General features: G+C 38.7%; 1 protein-coding gene across 10 annotated transcripts in view; it reads left to right on the top strand.

Annotated features, from left to right (window-relative positions):
* The window catches only part of LOC107674080 (NHS-like protein 1), a 50,736-nt gene that overhangs the window by 10,711 nt on the left and 24,224 nt on the right, over nucleotides 1-15,801 (top strand). For 6 of the 10 annotated variants that reach the window (XM_016467940.1, XM_016467943.1, XM_016467949.1 and 3 more), the window contains exon 1: nucleotides 11,560-12,121. The exons of 1 other annotated variant lie outside the window; for it this stretch is intronic. In XM_016467940.1, coding sequence (XP_016323426.1) covers nucleotides 11,836-12,121 — 286 coding nt within the window. In that variant the 5' untranslated portion in view covers nucleotides 11,560-11,835. Of the gene's footprint in view, nucleotides 1-1,482; nucleotides 1,998-3,484; nucleotides 3,855-11,559; nucleotides 12,122-15,801 lie in introns of those variants that run through there. 3 more of the 10 variants (XM_016467941.1, XM_016467945.1, XM_016467947.1) reach the window with 3 other exon arrangements.

Raw genomic sequence — 15,801 nt, forward strand, 5'->3', positions numbered from 1 at the left:
TCTGGGCGCTCTGATCCGCCTCGGGATTTCCAGTCTCCAGCTCCACCTAGGCGTGAGGATCCCCTGTCTCCGCCTCCAGCCTCCGAGTCCTGGAATCCACCTCGGTCCTCCGACCCATCGGCTCCGCCATGGCCCATCATTCCACTGGCTCCACCGGGCTCCCTCGTCCCTCCGGCTTTGCCTTGGTCAGTCATCGACCATCTGTCGCCTCTGTCAAGCTCCTCCTTCCCTCCGGCTCCACCTTCGTCCTCATTCACTCCGGCTCCACCGCGGTCTTCCGGGTCCCTGTCTCTGCCTCAGTCGCCTGAGCCGTCAGCTCCGCCTTAGCCCTCCGGACCTTGGTTGTCACCCTGGCTCTCCATCTGCTCTGCTCCACCTGGGTCTCCAACTGCAGTGGCTCCGTCTCCATCGCATGTCCCCAGGGTGTCGTCAAGGCCTTCTCCATGGCTCCTCCCTCCCTCGACTCCACCTTGGGGCCTCGTCCTGGCTGGCCTCTGGACCAACACCTGGCTCCTCCTGCTCCTGGCTCCTCCCTGGTTCTCCCTCCGTCTTCTCCACCATGGTTCCTTCCATCACCTTCTCCCAGTCCCTGCCTTTCTCCTGCTCCACGTCCTCCATCAGAGCCCCCACCCTCCCTCCTCAGTTGGACTTTAGGCATGAGGATGCACCTTCTGGGAGGGGGCGAACTGTAACAGTCATTGACTTTTAGTTTGTTTTTCTTTTGGAACTCAGTTTTTTACACCATTAGCTGATGTATGAATCACAAATATGTTGCTATATCCCAAGACAGTCTTGAACTAAGAAAGATGTATATCTTCGAAATGTGAGATTTAAAATATAGCATTTCTTTTCGGAAAGCAATACTTACTATTAGTGCAGCAGATCAAAGTCATTAAACAAGTAACATTTCATGTCTGCTCTGATTTTTCAGTGGTTTTGGATTGGATACATCCGCATTAACCTGTTCTGTGCTGTACTTGTTTCTGTACTGTCAGTCTGTACTCATCATAGATAAATAATCATGCCAAATTCATTAAAATAACAGACACCCTATATGTCAGGTCTAAGAGCCTTTCCCTGGTCACCTGTAAGACACTCTAAAGCGATTAATCTGCTTTATCTATTTATAGGGTGCGTGTGGACCACGCTAAAGTGTTGCATTATGACGATTATACAGGAGGAGTGTGAGAATCTTGTGGTTTAGCCAGGAGCTGTTCAGTTTAATATTACTTTAAATCACCTTATACATTGAGTGGCATAATAGATGGATTTTATTTAGCTCCACCTGAAGAAAGAGCATGCAGAAATCATGCTGAAGCAGACACAGCCGAGCTGGTGGAACACATGAGTGTGCACGCTCACACACACACACACACACACACACACACACACACACTTGCTCATGCCAACGCACCGACGTGTCACAGCTGGGGAGCAGAGGAATTTCCCCACTTTCTGTCCAAAGTTTTTTTAAGACTTCCTGAGAGTGCACTTTGCTTGTTTGGAGTCAAACTCATTTAGACAAACAAAGAAGAATGTATTATTGGAGATAAAGGCATGTTGAAGACCAGCACTGCTTGTAGTGCAGCGTATGAGGACAATTTCAACATCATATTTTGAAGCATGGATATTCTAGAAGGACCCGCCCTTGGTCTTTGCAAGCGTGTTTATAAATCCTCCCTCCATGTTAGAGTGATTTAAGCTGCTGTTTTGCGTTTCGTAAGTAAATGTGGGGCATTTGGAGACGTGCCTGACTCTTTGGTTCAAGTCAGGCTTTTGTTGCTGCTGGTTGTTGGAGATGTGGGGTGAGAGGAGCTTTCTGAGGTACAGAGGGGAGTTGGCAGAGGGCAAAAGTCACCCTTTACCTCGAACCCTCGGTGCTCTGGGTCTTTCCACTCTGTCCGAGCAGCATGCACATTTCCTCCCCTGCCACAGAGAGCAGCTGGATACTGGTGATGACTATGATGAGTGGGTTTATGCACCTCTCCATCACAGAGGTAAGCAGAGGACACTCAGCTTTCAGTTTGTCTAATGAGCTGTTTGTGGTTATTCCTTAATATCACCAGTGAAATACTTGAAAACATTAGAGGTTTAAATTTTGTTGAGGGATTCATCATGGCTAGAAGGGGCATTTTGAAATGGTCCTCCACTCAGGGCTTTGAGGGAAAGTGTCAGGGTGATTGACAGAGTATAGGGTAGGGCATTGTCATTGCACATGCAGCAATGTTACTTTCTCACATTTTTACTTTGCTAGTGTTCAAAAGTTCAGTAAAATGTTTTTGAAAGAAATGCTCTCCAAGACGGCATGTATTTAATCAATCAAAAACAGTAATATTGTGAAATATTAAATACACATTAAAATAACTTCTCTATGTTAATATATTTGAAAATGTAATTTATTCATGTGATGGCAAAGCTGAATTTTCATCAGTCATTACTCCACACTTCACTGTCACTTGATCCTTCAGAAATCAATCTAATATGCTGATTTGGTGCTCAAGAAACATTTATTAATGCTGAAAACAGTTGTGCTGCTTAATATTTTATGGAAACCATAATACATTTTATTCAGGATTCTTTGAATAGAAATGTCAGAAGAACAGCATTTATTTGAAATATAAATCTTTTGTAACATTACAGATGTCCTTACTGGCAATATATATATATTATTATTATTATTGTTTTTTTTATATTCATTTTTTTTTTATGTGGCATTATGGTAATGACAATTTGGACAAATTACAGTAATGAGAATTTGGGTCAAATATGCTTAATTGTCATTAAAATAATTTTTCTTATGCAAAGTATAATTTCTTCTTTTGATTTTGGGATGACCTGGACATTTTATTTATTTTTAAATGATTGATTGATTAATTGACAAATTAATCCAATTATAATAAAAAAATGTATAGTCTCACTTAACCATGTTTATAAGGTCTATCACACAGGTTTAGTAAAACTCCAGCAGAATTTAAAACTAAGTTCCCAGCAACATGATTTTATTTACCTTGTGATAGTCAGGGATTTCCTTGTAAGGAGTCCATAGTTAACAGTTTGATTTCATTAGTCAAAGCATTCTATTTATTCTCACTCCACAGTCAACACCAGTGTTTCGGCTAACATAAACAGACTTGGCATTGGGAAAACTGTTAAATTGACTACAGTGACATTCTAGTAGTTGCACTTGAATTAGGTTTGATATGATAAAGATTAACTGCACATGACATGGTCAAAATGCAGCACACAAAGCATGTTTTGTGTGTTTTGGCAATTAAACTAAGCATTAGTGGCCGATGACAGCCTAGGACAATGACCTTTTATTTCTGTAACAAACAATTGAGTTGAGGGGATTTAGCTATATTTAACTTTGTGTGTGTCAAAAGCCAGCGACTGCTGACTGCTGACATCTAAGTTAAGAACAATCAATGCTCTGCAGTGCTGCAGTTGGGGGTGAAGAGAGAGAGAGAGAGAGAGAGAGAGAGAGAAGGAGGGGGTCTCTCTGACTGAGTCAGTCTCTCTCTCACACAATCTCTCCACCTCTCTATCCTTTGTCCTGCAGTGTCAGTCCTATGGAATGGCAGGACTATGGGGTTGGATAACATTTTCCCAGGGTGCATGAGCTGGCAGGTTGCCACCGTGTGTGTGTGTGTATACGTGGGTGAAAGTGAAGGAGGAGGTTAGAGATAGTGCCTATGAACCTGTGTGAGTGTTTGTGCTCGGGAGGGACGGGGGGCAGCTGCTCCGGCTGAGACGCTGAGCTGTGTGAGGACAGTGCGCTGCAAAACTCTTGACACACTTCCCAGCAAATACCAACACACAGTGGAAGAGGCAGGAGACCATGTTCTGTCTGAGAGGTAAGTGTCAGACTTTCAAAACTGGAAGAAAGAAAGACAAAGAACAGCTAGGAGACATACGCAAGCTATTGCAGTTTCAGAGTGTAACAGTTCCCTGATGGAAGACAAAGGGAGGGGTATCGAGCTCAGCTGTTAGTTAAACGTCCTGCTCAGTTTCAAAGCACTGCTCTCTCCTCCGGTTCCTTTGTTTTCTTGCTAGGAAGTACAGCTTGCAGGCTGCTGGTGGTAGTGGTGGTGGGGGGGTTAGGTGGGAATCTGTCAGAAAAGTTACGGTGACCGTGCCAGAGTTTTAAGGTGATGAGAGTGGAGTTGTTTATAAAAAAGGAGGAAACTTTTATCTGATCTGTCTTTTATGTGAACTCTACCAAGCTGTGATTCCATGGCAAATTTCTCTTTAGAAATGCAAGCTTGAGTTGCAAGTGTTGCAGATTTGTCATTCTTTGCGGTTTTGGCTCTGTGCTGGCATTGTGTTTCTCATTTGCTCTTTAAACAGCATATAAAATGCTTTGGGTTTAGTTTAAAGAGAAAGTTTAGTCGGACATTAAAATTAGTCATCATTTACTCATTCTTGGTGTTACAAACCGGTATGTGAAAAATAAATTTAGAAGAATGTGCAGGTCGCTCTTTTCTGTGTAGTTATAATGAATGAGGACTGAAGCTTTCAAGCTTCAAAAGTATCAAAGAAGTGCTTTTATGGTGCTTTTTGTCAATTTAGAGCTTGATAGTCCCAATTCTCCTTTACATTGATCATATAAAAAATAGTGGAAAGGATATTCTTCAAAAATTCACCTTTTGTATTAATGTAAAGAAAGAAAGTTATAGAGGTTTGGAACAACAGTAAATGATGACAGACTGTTTTATTTTAGGGTGCACTATCACTCTATGATAAATGAATATAGTAGCTTTTGCTTTTTGTTTTGCAATGTTGTGTGTGTATGTCCGAGTGTGTATGTTTCTTTTGGATGGATGATCTGTTCTTGTTCACCCTCTTTCTTTCTCTCTTTTCTTTTTACTTGTCTGTTGTTTTGTGACTTTTTGTTATCCATTGTATTTTTCATATCAAGCATAAATAATCTGCCCAGCATGGTGACCTGATTTTTTAAGGTTTTATTTTTATTTATTTATTTCATTTTTTGACACCGCTCACCTCTTTCATTCACCAGTGACCTGAAGGTCATGTTATCAATAGTCACATTGGTATTTTGTGCTTTTTGTCATGACTGGTTATTGCCAATGATTTCGAAGTGAAAATCTTCAAAGTTACATTTTCTGACCTTTTTCTTTAGTTTTTTGATAATAGGGTCAAATAAAAATAGCATAAAATGGTTATTCATTCAACAGTTGTAAAGTTATGCATAAGGGGCTAGTTATCATAGCATCTGTAAGGTTTTAAGTCAAAGTTATTTATTTATTTATTTTTAAAATAGTGATTTATCATGGTTTCAAACCAACAGTTAAGTAGTTAAAGGAGTCCTATGATGCGATTTCAATTTTTCCTTTCTCTTTGGAGTGTTACAAGCTCTTGGTGCATAAAGAAGATCTGTAAAGTTGCAAAGACTAAAGTCTCAAATCCAAAGAGATATTCTTTATAAAAGTTAAGAGTCAGCCACGCCTACCTAAAACGGCTCATTCTAACAGGCCCCCACATGTCTACATCATGATGTGGGAAAATTTGCATAACGCCGCCCAAATGTTCACGCAAAGAAAGAAGGCATAACTTTGATCCTCGCTGTAGTATTGTTGTTGCCGGGTGTTTTGTTGTGAAAGCGAAACTACTTTGTTTGGCCTTCCAAAAGAGGACGATATCTGCTTCGTCATGCCTGCATTTTATGGTGGACTGTTTCCTGATCCTGGGAGAGTAGACAACAATGCCAGCTGTTCTGACTCACAGTCTGTAAGTACGTTTTCATTTAAAGGATTTGCAACTGATGATTCAAATGCGAGTTTGAACATTTCCGTCACATGCTTGAGGTATTCAGCCAATCACAACGCACTGGATAGCTGGCCAATCAGAGCACACCTCGCTTTTCAGACCGATGAGCTTTGTAAAAATCGACCCGTTTCAGAAAGGCGGGGCATAGAGGAGAAACAATAATGTACAGTATGTGGAAAATAATATGTTTTTTGAACCTTAAACCGCATAAACACATTTCATTACACCAAATACACAACATAATGTTCTTTTTAGCAACATCATATAACTTAAAATTTTTAAGTAGTTTTAAAATTTTTGCTTTTTTAAATTACCCTCTTAAGTTTGAACCTGAAACTGTTTTTTATGTGGTGGCATTTTTCATGCAATCACATTTCACACATTATCATTTTATTTCATTTTATTTTAATGTAATTTATTTGTTACAATATGTTTATCAAAACAATGGTTAGGTTTTTTTTTTGTATATTTTATATTTTTGCTGTTCCTCTAAATTTTGTTTGTTTCATTATTCATAGTTTTTTATGGTTTAAGTTTTGCTGAAAAGTCAGTACCGGTAATGATGGCAAGTTTGTGACAACTCCTACAGTGCTAATGGGGCATGTTGTCACAAAGCGCGTGTTAAATTAACTGTATCTTTTAACTGTAGACTTGAGACTTGAGACAAACTGTGACAACTAGCCCCAATTTCCCTACTAAACTTCATAAACATACTTTTATTTTATTAAAACAATTCTTTTTGCTGGCTAGTTTGGTTGAATAGTGCGTTTTATTTCAGTATTTTCTTCAACTTATAGATTGAAATAGATATATAATAGATCAGATCCACTAAACTGCATGAAAACTGGCCTAAAGCATACTTCATTGTTTTATGAACAGAATTGTTTACAAAAATCTGTCCTTTGCAGCAGCACTATGAACTTGGATGCAGTCAGCCTGTAGCTGAGGGCTCTGTGCAGGTTGAGACAGGCTTGTGTTTTAAAGTCAAGCTCCAAAACAAGTGCATTCATATCACTCATATCAACACCAGCAGCGCTCCTCCCCTTCCCTCAAGAACCCTTGTGGATTTTCCTTTTTAAGCTAATTGTACACCAACACACTGCACACCAGCATCCAAAGTAAGTTCGTCTGCTCTCATAAAGTAAAGCTGCTTTATGGACTGACTCCTGTTGTCAGAGGTGAAATCATTGAATGCAAATGTATGCGGTGACCCACAACCCACAGGCTTCTCTAAAAGTGTCACATGATGGAGAGGCAGTTTAGCGGCTCCCTGATGAGCAGCTAAAAGAGCATTCTGTTAGTCAGCTGCTCCTCAGGACTTGAAACAAATCAGCGTCCTTCTGTGACTTAAATGAGAAGTGGAGACGACTCTCGTGGGAGGCAGGGACTGAGTGTAATTCACTTTAAAAGCCTGAAAGTGCTCTTCTGTGTAAGATTTTTTAAAATAAATTAAGCTTCCTTGACCTAGATAAAGGTACCCGCCTCCCTCTCTCCATGTTACTGTTTTCCAGAAGAGCCAGAGCAGCTGATTGGATGTAATCCAATTATTGTCTCGCTCTTTTTGCAATCCTACCCATAGGACCAATCATCTCATCATATCTGTTAAAGTAGGAGGATTTTTCCTTGTTTTTGCTTGCTTTGGACTGAAGATGCAGAAGATGGCATCTTACGGGCTTCTCAGCTGTCAGGATGATAATTTTTCCAAATCTCGGTGTGATTATCCAGGCTTAATTGTTAAAACACCTGGATTTGAATCTCATGAATGTCTCATTATGCACTTTTTCCCATTTCACACGAGGCATTCATGGTTCATGTGACAGTTATGAATCATGGACATTAGCCAGGGTTGGCTTGGAGCCTGAAAAATGATGGCCATTCCAGATATGTCAGCCCCACATGAGGGTCTCAGTCACTAGGCGTGTGCGGAGCCGACCCTCCCTTCCACATTAGTGGAATTCTGAGTCTGATCCCTGTAACATTGGTGGAGTCCATCGAGTTTGGCCTGCAGTTATTTTCAGAGTTAAGATAATAGGCAAAGAAAGGTCATTCTTCATTTCAGAAATGCCACAAGGGACGATTCCAAGATGGAATCTAGTTAATGATTTTATTGTTGAATCAAAGACTCAGGATGTTACTGCATTCTTTAAGACACTGTGTAAAAAATGAGGGACAAAACACTGAGAGACTGACAGATGGGAGGATTTGGAAATGTAGCCCAAAAGCTGAAAATGGTTTCCTCCTCCAAGATGCTTCTTCGTAGGAGTGTATGATACAGAGCATCTGTAAAATTAGTTTAATGGACTGTGGTTTTCCACTGTACAAATGTCTTTTGAACTCAAGTTATTTATTGCTTAAAAGAATTATGTGGTGTACTAGCACTACTGTGTAGTAGTTACAACATTGAAAGTTCACATAAAATATTTCACAATCCTCAAATTTACTAACAGTAATCTTTGTATATGTATATTGCAGTCTAGCTGGGAACACTGGTGGTCTGAATACTGGAATACTGCGGGAATGTCATTAACAGCTTTAAGCTGGCATTCCATTAATCCATATTGGACATGGATGTGCACAGTAGATAGCTATATATACAAGTAAAGTGGTATCTGAAATATGTACATTTGTGCACACCCTCCTTTTGCTGTAATGACAGCAGCTTTTAAGCTGAAATGAACTCCTCAAGTTGTGTAAAACCTGATTTGAGATTAGGGATGTTCCATTTTTTTAATTCTGGCATATAGGATAAACTGATAATATTTATCATGTTATGGTCGATATTAGTAGTATACAGGATATTAAATGATGGCAACTTCCCACACAACAGCTCCGTCTGATCGAGGTCACGTCCACTGAGTCAAGAATGACAAAGGATAGAAATTATCCAAATGGAAACAACAATAGAGCCGTGCATGCAGAGTTGAGCATACAGTCTGCTCCAGCAGGTGCCTCTGACTGAATTACAGGGACTCCATAGCAACCTTTGTTGAACCCCCCCCCAACCTTGAAGTTTGTGTGCCCAAGCAAGCAGGGATTCGGGTGGTGCAGACTTGCACCTAGTGGGGGCGCACAATCTCTATTCAGAACCAGTGGTTTGTGTGATTCGTTGGGGGAACTAATCTAAGTTTACTTTCTTCTGTAGGAGGAAAAATAAATTTTGGAAGAACGTGGGATTCTATTAGGTTTCTAATTTTCTCGCTTTTATTCATAATGAACTCAAGAAAATCAATAAACATGCCGTTTCGAATTTCTTCAGTCACAAAAAGTTTTTTCTTTTGTTAGTTTAAAGGGGTCATATGATGTTGCTAAAAAGAGCATTATTTTGTGTATTTGGTGTAATGCAATGTGTTTATGCGGTTTAAGGTTAAAAAAACACATTATTTTCCACATACTGTACATTATTGTTTCTCCTCTATGCCCCGCCTTTCTGAAACGTGTCGATTTTTACAAAGCACATCGGTCGGAAAAGCAAGGTGTGCTCTGATTGGCCAGCTATGCAGTGCGTTGTGATTGGCCGAATACCTCAAGCGTGTGACGGAAATGTTAAGACTCTTACCATACTGTGATGCCGTCTCCCGGCGCAACGAGACAAAACCAGTAAAACCCATTATAAACGAGGCATTTGTTGCATCCAGTGGGGACATAATTACGGATTATAATGACCTATACTGTCTTTTTACGTGTTGCGTTGCGTATCGAGCTGCGTAAACTTAAAACCATGTCTGCATTTGTGATCGGAGAAACGACAAACAACAAGACATGGCGGCGGCAGCAGCAACAATACTACAGCGAGGATCAAAGTTACGCCTTCTTTCATTGCGTGAACATTTGGGCGGCGTTATGCAAATCTTCCCACATCTTGACGTAGACATGTGGGGGCGTGTTAGAACGAGCCGTTTTAGGTAGGCATGGTTGACTCTTAACTTTTATAAAGAATATCTCTTTGGATTTGAGACTTTAGTCTTTGCAACTTTACAGATCTTCTTTATGCACCAAGAGCTTGTAACACTCCAAAGAGAAAGGAAAAATGAAATCGCATCCTATGACCCCTTTAACAAATTTGCACTGCGTCCTCACAAATGCATAACTGTTCATTCAATTAAGTGGATCCAGATGCTTTGCAGACCAGTGAGCAATGACCACACGAACACATACTTCACTGCTTGCAACAAAAGAAGTTTCTGGGAAAGAGACTTAGAACACTCTGAAATTTCTACTCCATGATAAACCCTCAAAGTGGCCACGTCACTGCGTAAACTTCAATACAATGTTATTCATTTAGGTTAACACGGAGCACAGAACGGACATACATTCAACATTTGCTGCCAGGCATGTTAAATGATAAGCCTAGATTTATGTGGACGTGATAGTATTTCTGTGAAAAGCTCTCTTTGGGCCAGGGTGGTTGTATGTAAGTTTAAGCTCTTGGCAGGACATCTTCTGGTTGCTGGAATTCTCATCTGGTCCAGTTCCTTCCTTTGGCGGTCATCCAAAGAATTGAGCTCAAGGGTTTGGATTAGACCCCGGATGGAGTTTAATCAGATCTGATCGATGAAATGGACAATTATATTATATCCAGCTTGTCTATGCAAACATAAAGTGCTGAAATACAATTTAGGAGTGTGTTGTTGATCTGTTTGGGTGAGGGATATCTTTCCAGCCCCAGATTTATGTCACCCATCCTGGGGCTCAACTCATTATCTTGACTTAGACAGTTACATTTGCTAGAGATAACTAGAGTACAATGCTCTTTCTGTCTGACTATCTGTTGGTCATATCGTATTTCTCTCCCTCGCTGCCTCTCTAATTCTCATGTTCTATTCATCCAATGGCCACAAACAGCTGTGAAAGTGACTCAAGTTGGTTTTAAGAAGATATGGAAGACTGACGGTTTATTTATAATTTATTAGTTTATCATTTATTTGTTAGCTATTTCATTATTTTTAGCTATTTATTTACTTTATCTCAAACTTTGATATAGTTTAATCACATTTATATGCTGCTAATTAAAGTTGTTTTGAAATCTACAACTTATAACTAAATCATGTAAATTACATGAGTGCTGTAGTTACAACATACCCACTACACTCTTAAAAATAAAGGTGCTTCACGATGCCATAGAAGAACCTTTTTGTCTAAATGGTTCCATAAAGAACCTTTAACATCTGAAGAACCTTTCTATTTCACAAAAGGTTCTTTGTGGCGAAAGAAGGTTCTTCAGATTACAAAAACACAAGAAAGAGATGGTTCTTTAAAGAACCTTTGACTGAATGGTTCTTTGTGGAACCAAAAATGGTTCTTCTATGGCATCGCTTGAAGAACCTTTTGAAGCACCTTTATTTTTAAGAGTGTATCGGGAGTTGCAACACAAATATAATAGCACTTATTACCCTCAACTTGGTTTAAGTATTTTATAAAAAAAAAAACTTAATTCTAAAACAGCAACCAGGCTAGTAGAATTATAGAACTAATGTGTAAAACATAGACTATCAATTCAAATGTTTTGCGTAAAATATTGTGCCATTTTGAACATTATTTGTAGCTCCAGTGGAGGTCAAAAGGGAAATTTATGTTAAAATACAACTCTTCTTTTTTTCTCCTTTTTGAGCATTTAGGTTAAAAAAAATTGTAATTAGTTCAGCATTATTTTTCACCTTTTCACAGGTGACCATCTGTAGTGCAAAGCCTGCCTTCAGCAGCACTTGGATGTAAAAGGATAATCCTGGTTTACAGATTATACAAGCAAGCTAACTTGCACATTCTCTCAGTCTAAAGCTTTAGGTTGTTAGTGAGAGGACAACAAAATATGTGTTTTCACTGATTCGTGTTTGATCTTTTTGTCTATGGAGAAACCAGATTTGCTCTTGCGGAATGTTGCCCAACTCTAGCATGATTAGTGACTTGTGGAAACCCAATGTTTGTGGAGGTTTCTCTGTACGCCTAGTTGTCCTGGCTCTGTGGAGATAAAAAGGAAAAGGGTGGATGTGGGAACCTGTGGTTGAACGTCCCAAACTTGGCTGAAGTTGAGATACTTCTGTCAAACACAGGATGATTGCATACGTGGACTGCCTCTCTACCGAACCAGCTGGGAAATGCTGGAATAGGACCTACTATGAGGACGAAGATGAACTTCTTCCACTTTATACTCGCAAATTGAACCTCCAGCACAAGACGGAGGGCAGCCTTCGCCGCAGACTCCTCACCTCCAAAATTCACCAGCAGCAAAATGCACTATGGGCACCCAAACCCTGGGTGGGACCACCAGCTCGAAAGGGCGTCCCACTGCAGGGCCAGCCCAACTACACCTTCAGTCAGTCCTGCCACGACTGGAAAGGTAGCGCTTCAAATCTAGTTTGCTCCTGTATGTAGCTTAAGTGCACAAGCTGGTGCTCAAAGATTAATTATCTCACTTTATAATTTCTGTTGGCATAACAAAGAATGGCCAGTAGTATTAGCAGGTGTTAAAATTCAGAGCTATAGACCTTTGGAACTCTGATGGGTTCTGACAAGTTTTTTTGTGGCGAAAAGTTGAAGAGCGATGATTAAAGTATAGTTTCATGTGTTGCCTAGTTTGAAGGATGGTGTTTGAAGTCTGGAACGTGGCAGGCCATGACAAGCCTAGTGCTGAGATACACAATAGCAGCAAGTGTTACTGAACTAAAGAGAGATTTCTAGAGAATCTGCTCCATAAGAGAATACAGGATTATTCAAAGAGATGTTCTTCAATTTAGGTTTTATCGGTCTTTAAAGGATATTTCACTGTAAACTGCAAATTTGTCATCATTTACTTACTCTGATGTCGTTCTAAATCTGTATGACGTTCTTCTGTGGAATACAAAAGGAAATATGTTGAATAACATACCGACCCCTGTTTTCCAGATGATTACAAGCAATAGGAACTAAAAACTTTAAAGCTTGCAGATACACCAGAAAAATCAAAGCAGTCTGACTCAAAAGAATGATTTGTTCATGAATCAGGCCAGTTATTTTATATGCTATTATAGTATTTACTAATATTTTTAATTTGCTTTTATATCTGCAGTTTTAATTGTAATAATTTATGTGCTTTTGTGATTTTTACATTTATGTTTACAAACTGTAAAAATGTAACTTATGAACTGCACTTCTGCAGTCGTAATATGTTGTCATAAACAAATCTGATTTTCCAGTGGGCTGATTTGCTCAGATTAAACCCACTGCATCTGAAGTTACTTTTAAGACTAATCCAGAACTAAATATGTGTACATATTGCATGTAAAATTAATCCTTTTTTTATATGCAGTCATAGTCTTAGCACGGGCTTGTTTAGAGCAGAGTTTTAGTTTGGGTCTTACATGGAAAGATGAAGAGTATGTGATGTTTACTAATCCTCAAGGTTCTTGGCAGACAACATAGTTGATTTCTTAGGGCTGTGTTAAAATCTCATCCCAGCCACCAGGCAAGCTGCTCCCTTCACTTACATCAGATGTGCAGACAGATGTCTCTGAAAAACCGTATGTGACCTACAGTCCACTCCCATCGAAATTCAGTTCTTGATTCTTTTTGGATAATTCTTAAATCGTGCTGGAGAACATGATCTTCAGGTTTTACACAAACTTGTGGCATTCACACCATTCAAATGTTACTATCAGTAAAGCAAAAAGAAAAGAAAAATGATACCAAATATGATTGTAAATATTTATTATAAAATCAATCAACTGTCCTAATATTACAATAATGGTTTGTAATTGTGTTTGAGGCAGTCATTTGTTTTAAAATGCTTTGTTGGATTCAGCTTCTCTTCAGACGTGTTGGACAGTAGCACATACTTATTTAGTGAGGTGGCCTACAGTCCATACGTTGTGGTAAACACTTCTAATGCGGTCTAATTAATGTAATTACTTTCAAATAGGCTTTGTGCTATACAGCTGCTCAGGGAAGCACACACACATCTCACTCACAAACACACACACACCTCTTTCTCTATGAATGTCACTACAACGGGGCACTGACCTGAACTTCCTAGTGTTAAAATGTTTTTGTCATCATAAGTTCCCAAGAGACCCTCCCTTCCCCTCTCCAGTGTCAGTTTATGAAAGGCTGAGATACTATGTAGTGCCACAAGATGGCACCATTCTTTTACATTGCAGATTCTGCTACAATTCACAGTTTCATTATTTATAATGAAATCAATGATAATTATTTTTTTTCTAAAGGAATCTGAGAGGACTGGGACCTCAGTTCATCCAAAAATAAAAATTCTGTCATCATTTACTCGCCCTCATGTTGTGCAAATGTATGACTACTCTCTTCTGTGGAACACAAATGGAGAAGTTTAGCAGATTGTTCATACTGCTCTCTTCCATACAACAAAGTATAAATGGAAACTGAGGGTGTTAAGCTAAAAAAAAAAAATGAAATAATTAACATAACGTGTATTGTTTTTTAAAGGAAATCTCTTATGCTCACCAAGGCTGCATTTATTTGATCAAAAATACTGTAAAAACAGTAATACTGATACTAATGACAGTTTTCTATTTTAATACAGTTTCAAATGTCATTTATTTCTGTGATGGCAAAGCTGAATTTTCAGCAGCAATCACTCCAGTCTTCAGTGCCACATGATCCTTCAGAAATCATTCTAATATGCTGATTTGGTGCTCAAGAAACTATTATTATTATCAATGTTGAAAACAGCTGCTTAATGTTTTTGAGGAAAGCGTAAAAAAAAATTCAGGATTCTTTGATGAATGTAAACAGCATTAATTTTAATTAGAAATAACAATGTAAAGGTCTTTTCTGCCACGTTTGATGTATATATGTATATGTATATGTATATATATATATGTATATGTATATATGTATATATATATGTATATATGTGTATATATATATATATATATATATATATATAAACACACAATTGCTACGAACCAGTGATAGTTAAGCCAAATAGCTTGTTTGAAGTCTAATTGAGAAGTGTGTATAATTTCTATAAAATTAATTCAAAAGCAAAACATCTGATATCAAAATGTTGATCAGTCTGGGAATAAGTCCAAACACAGTTGTCTTTCATGTTTGCACGCATGGTATCTACAACACTTCTAGATTTGACTTACTAACATGGCACATAAAAACTGTCTACTACAAAACTCTAACAAATTTATGCTATACATATAGCAATTTTGTAAAACAAACATGTACATCACCATATTCAGCACTCAATAAGATGAGAATAGAAGAGAGTTTCTTTATGCCAGGGGTGTAAAAATACCATCCCAAATCCCAATATTGGCTCAGGAGTCTCTGCTGATGTGCTGTAGGGGATCGAATTTCTCATTGTGCTGGAACTGGCCCAGTTTTCTGACACAGATATTGGCACACTTTGGAGCCGATGCTGGGTCAGACATGTTACAGATCAATATGCCACATATGTTTGAGCAGAGACAGTAGAGTGGCTGGCTGCTGTATTATTTATCAGGCCTGTGTCTGGGTGGGACTCATCTGATATTTTAATACTTCACACTTAGAAATCTGAAGGTCTGTTTCTCCTTACTGTTCTCTAGTGAAAGGGAGAGATATTGTTCACCACACTATTTGTGAATCATAGAAAGAAAATTCGGTGTCTATCTAAAGTGATGAATATTCCTATCTATCTTTATGTGTCCTGGTTGGGAGACATAAACAAATTGTGCTAATATACCAAAGGAAATTTGGAAACGTGAGTGAAAATTGAATTGTGAAGCGTTACATGGACCAAGTCAGATATCTTTCAAGAAATCACAAAAGCATATAAATAAAAACAAGTTATTGAAGTTTTGTCTGTGTTTAGAAAAATGTGCAAATGTTTAAATATTGGTATAAGATTTTTTGAAGGAAGTCTCTTATTCTCACCAAGGCAGCATTTATTTGATCAAAAACTCAGTAAAATAATTATATTGTGAAATTCTCACAATTTAAAACCACTGTTTTCTATTTAAATATATTGTCCGGCCCTGATCTTTGTGGAAAAACTTTTTTTCAGGATTCTTTTTT

This window comes from Sinocyclocheilus anshuiensis, unplaced genomic scaffold (assembly GCF_001515605.1).
Source record: "Sinocyclocheilus anshuiensis isolate Anshui unplaced genomic scaffold, SAMN03320099.WGS_v1.1 scaffold544, whole genome shotgun sequence".
In the NCBI taxonomy this organism is placed as follows: domain Eukaryota; kingdom Metazoa; phylum Chordata; class Actinopteri; order Cypriniformes; family Cyprinidae; genus Sinocyclocheilus; species Sinocyclocheilus anshuiensis.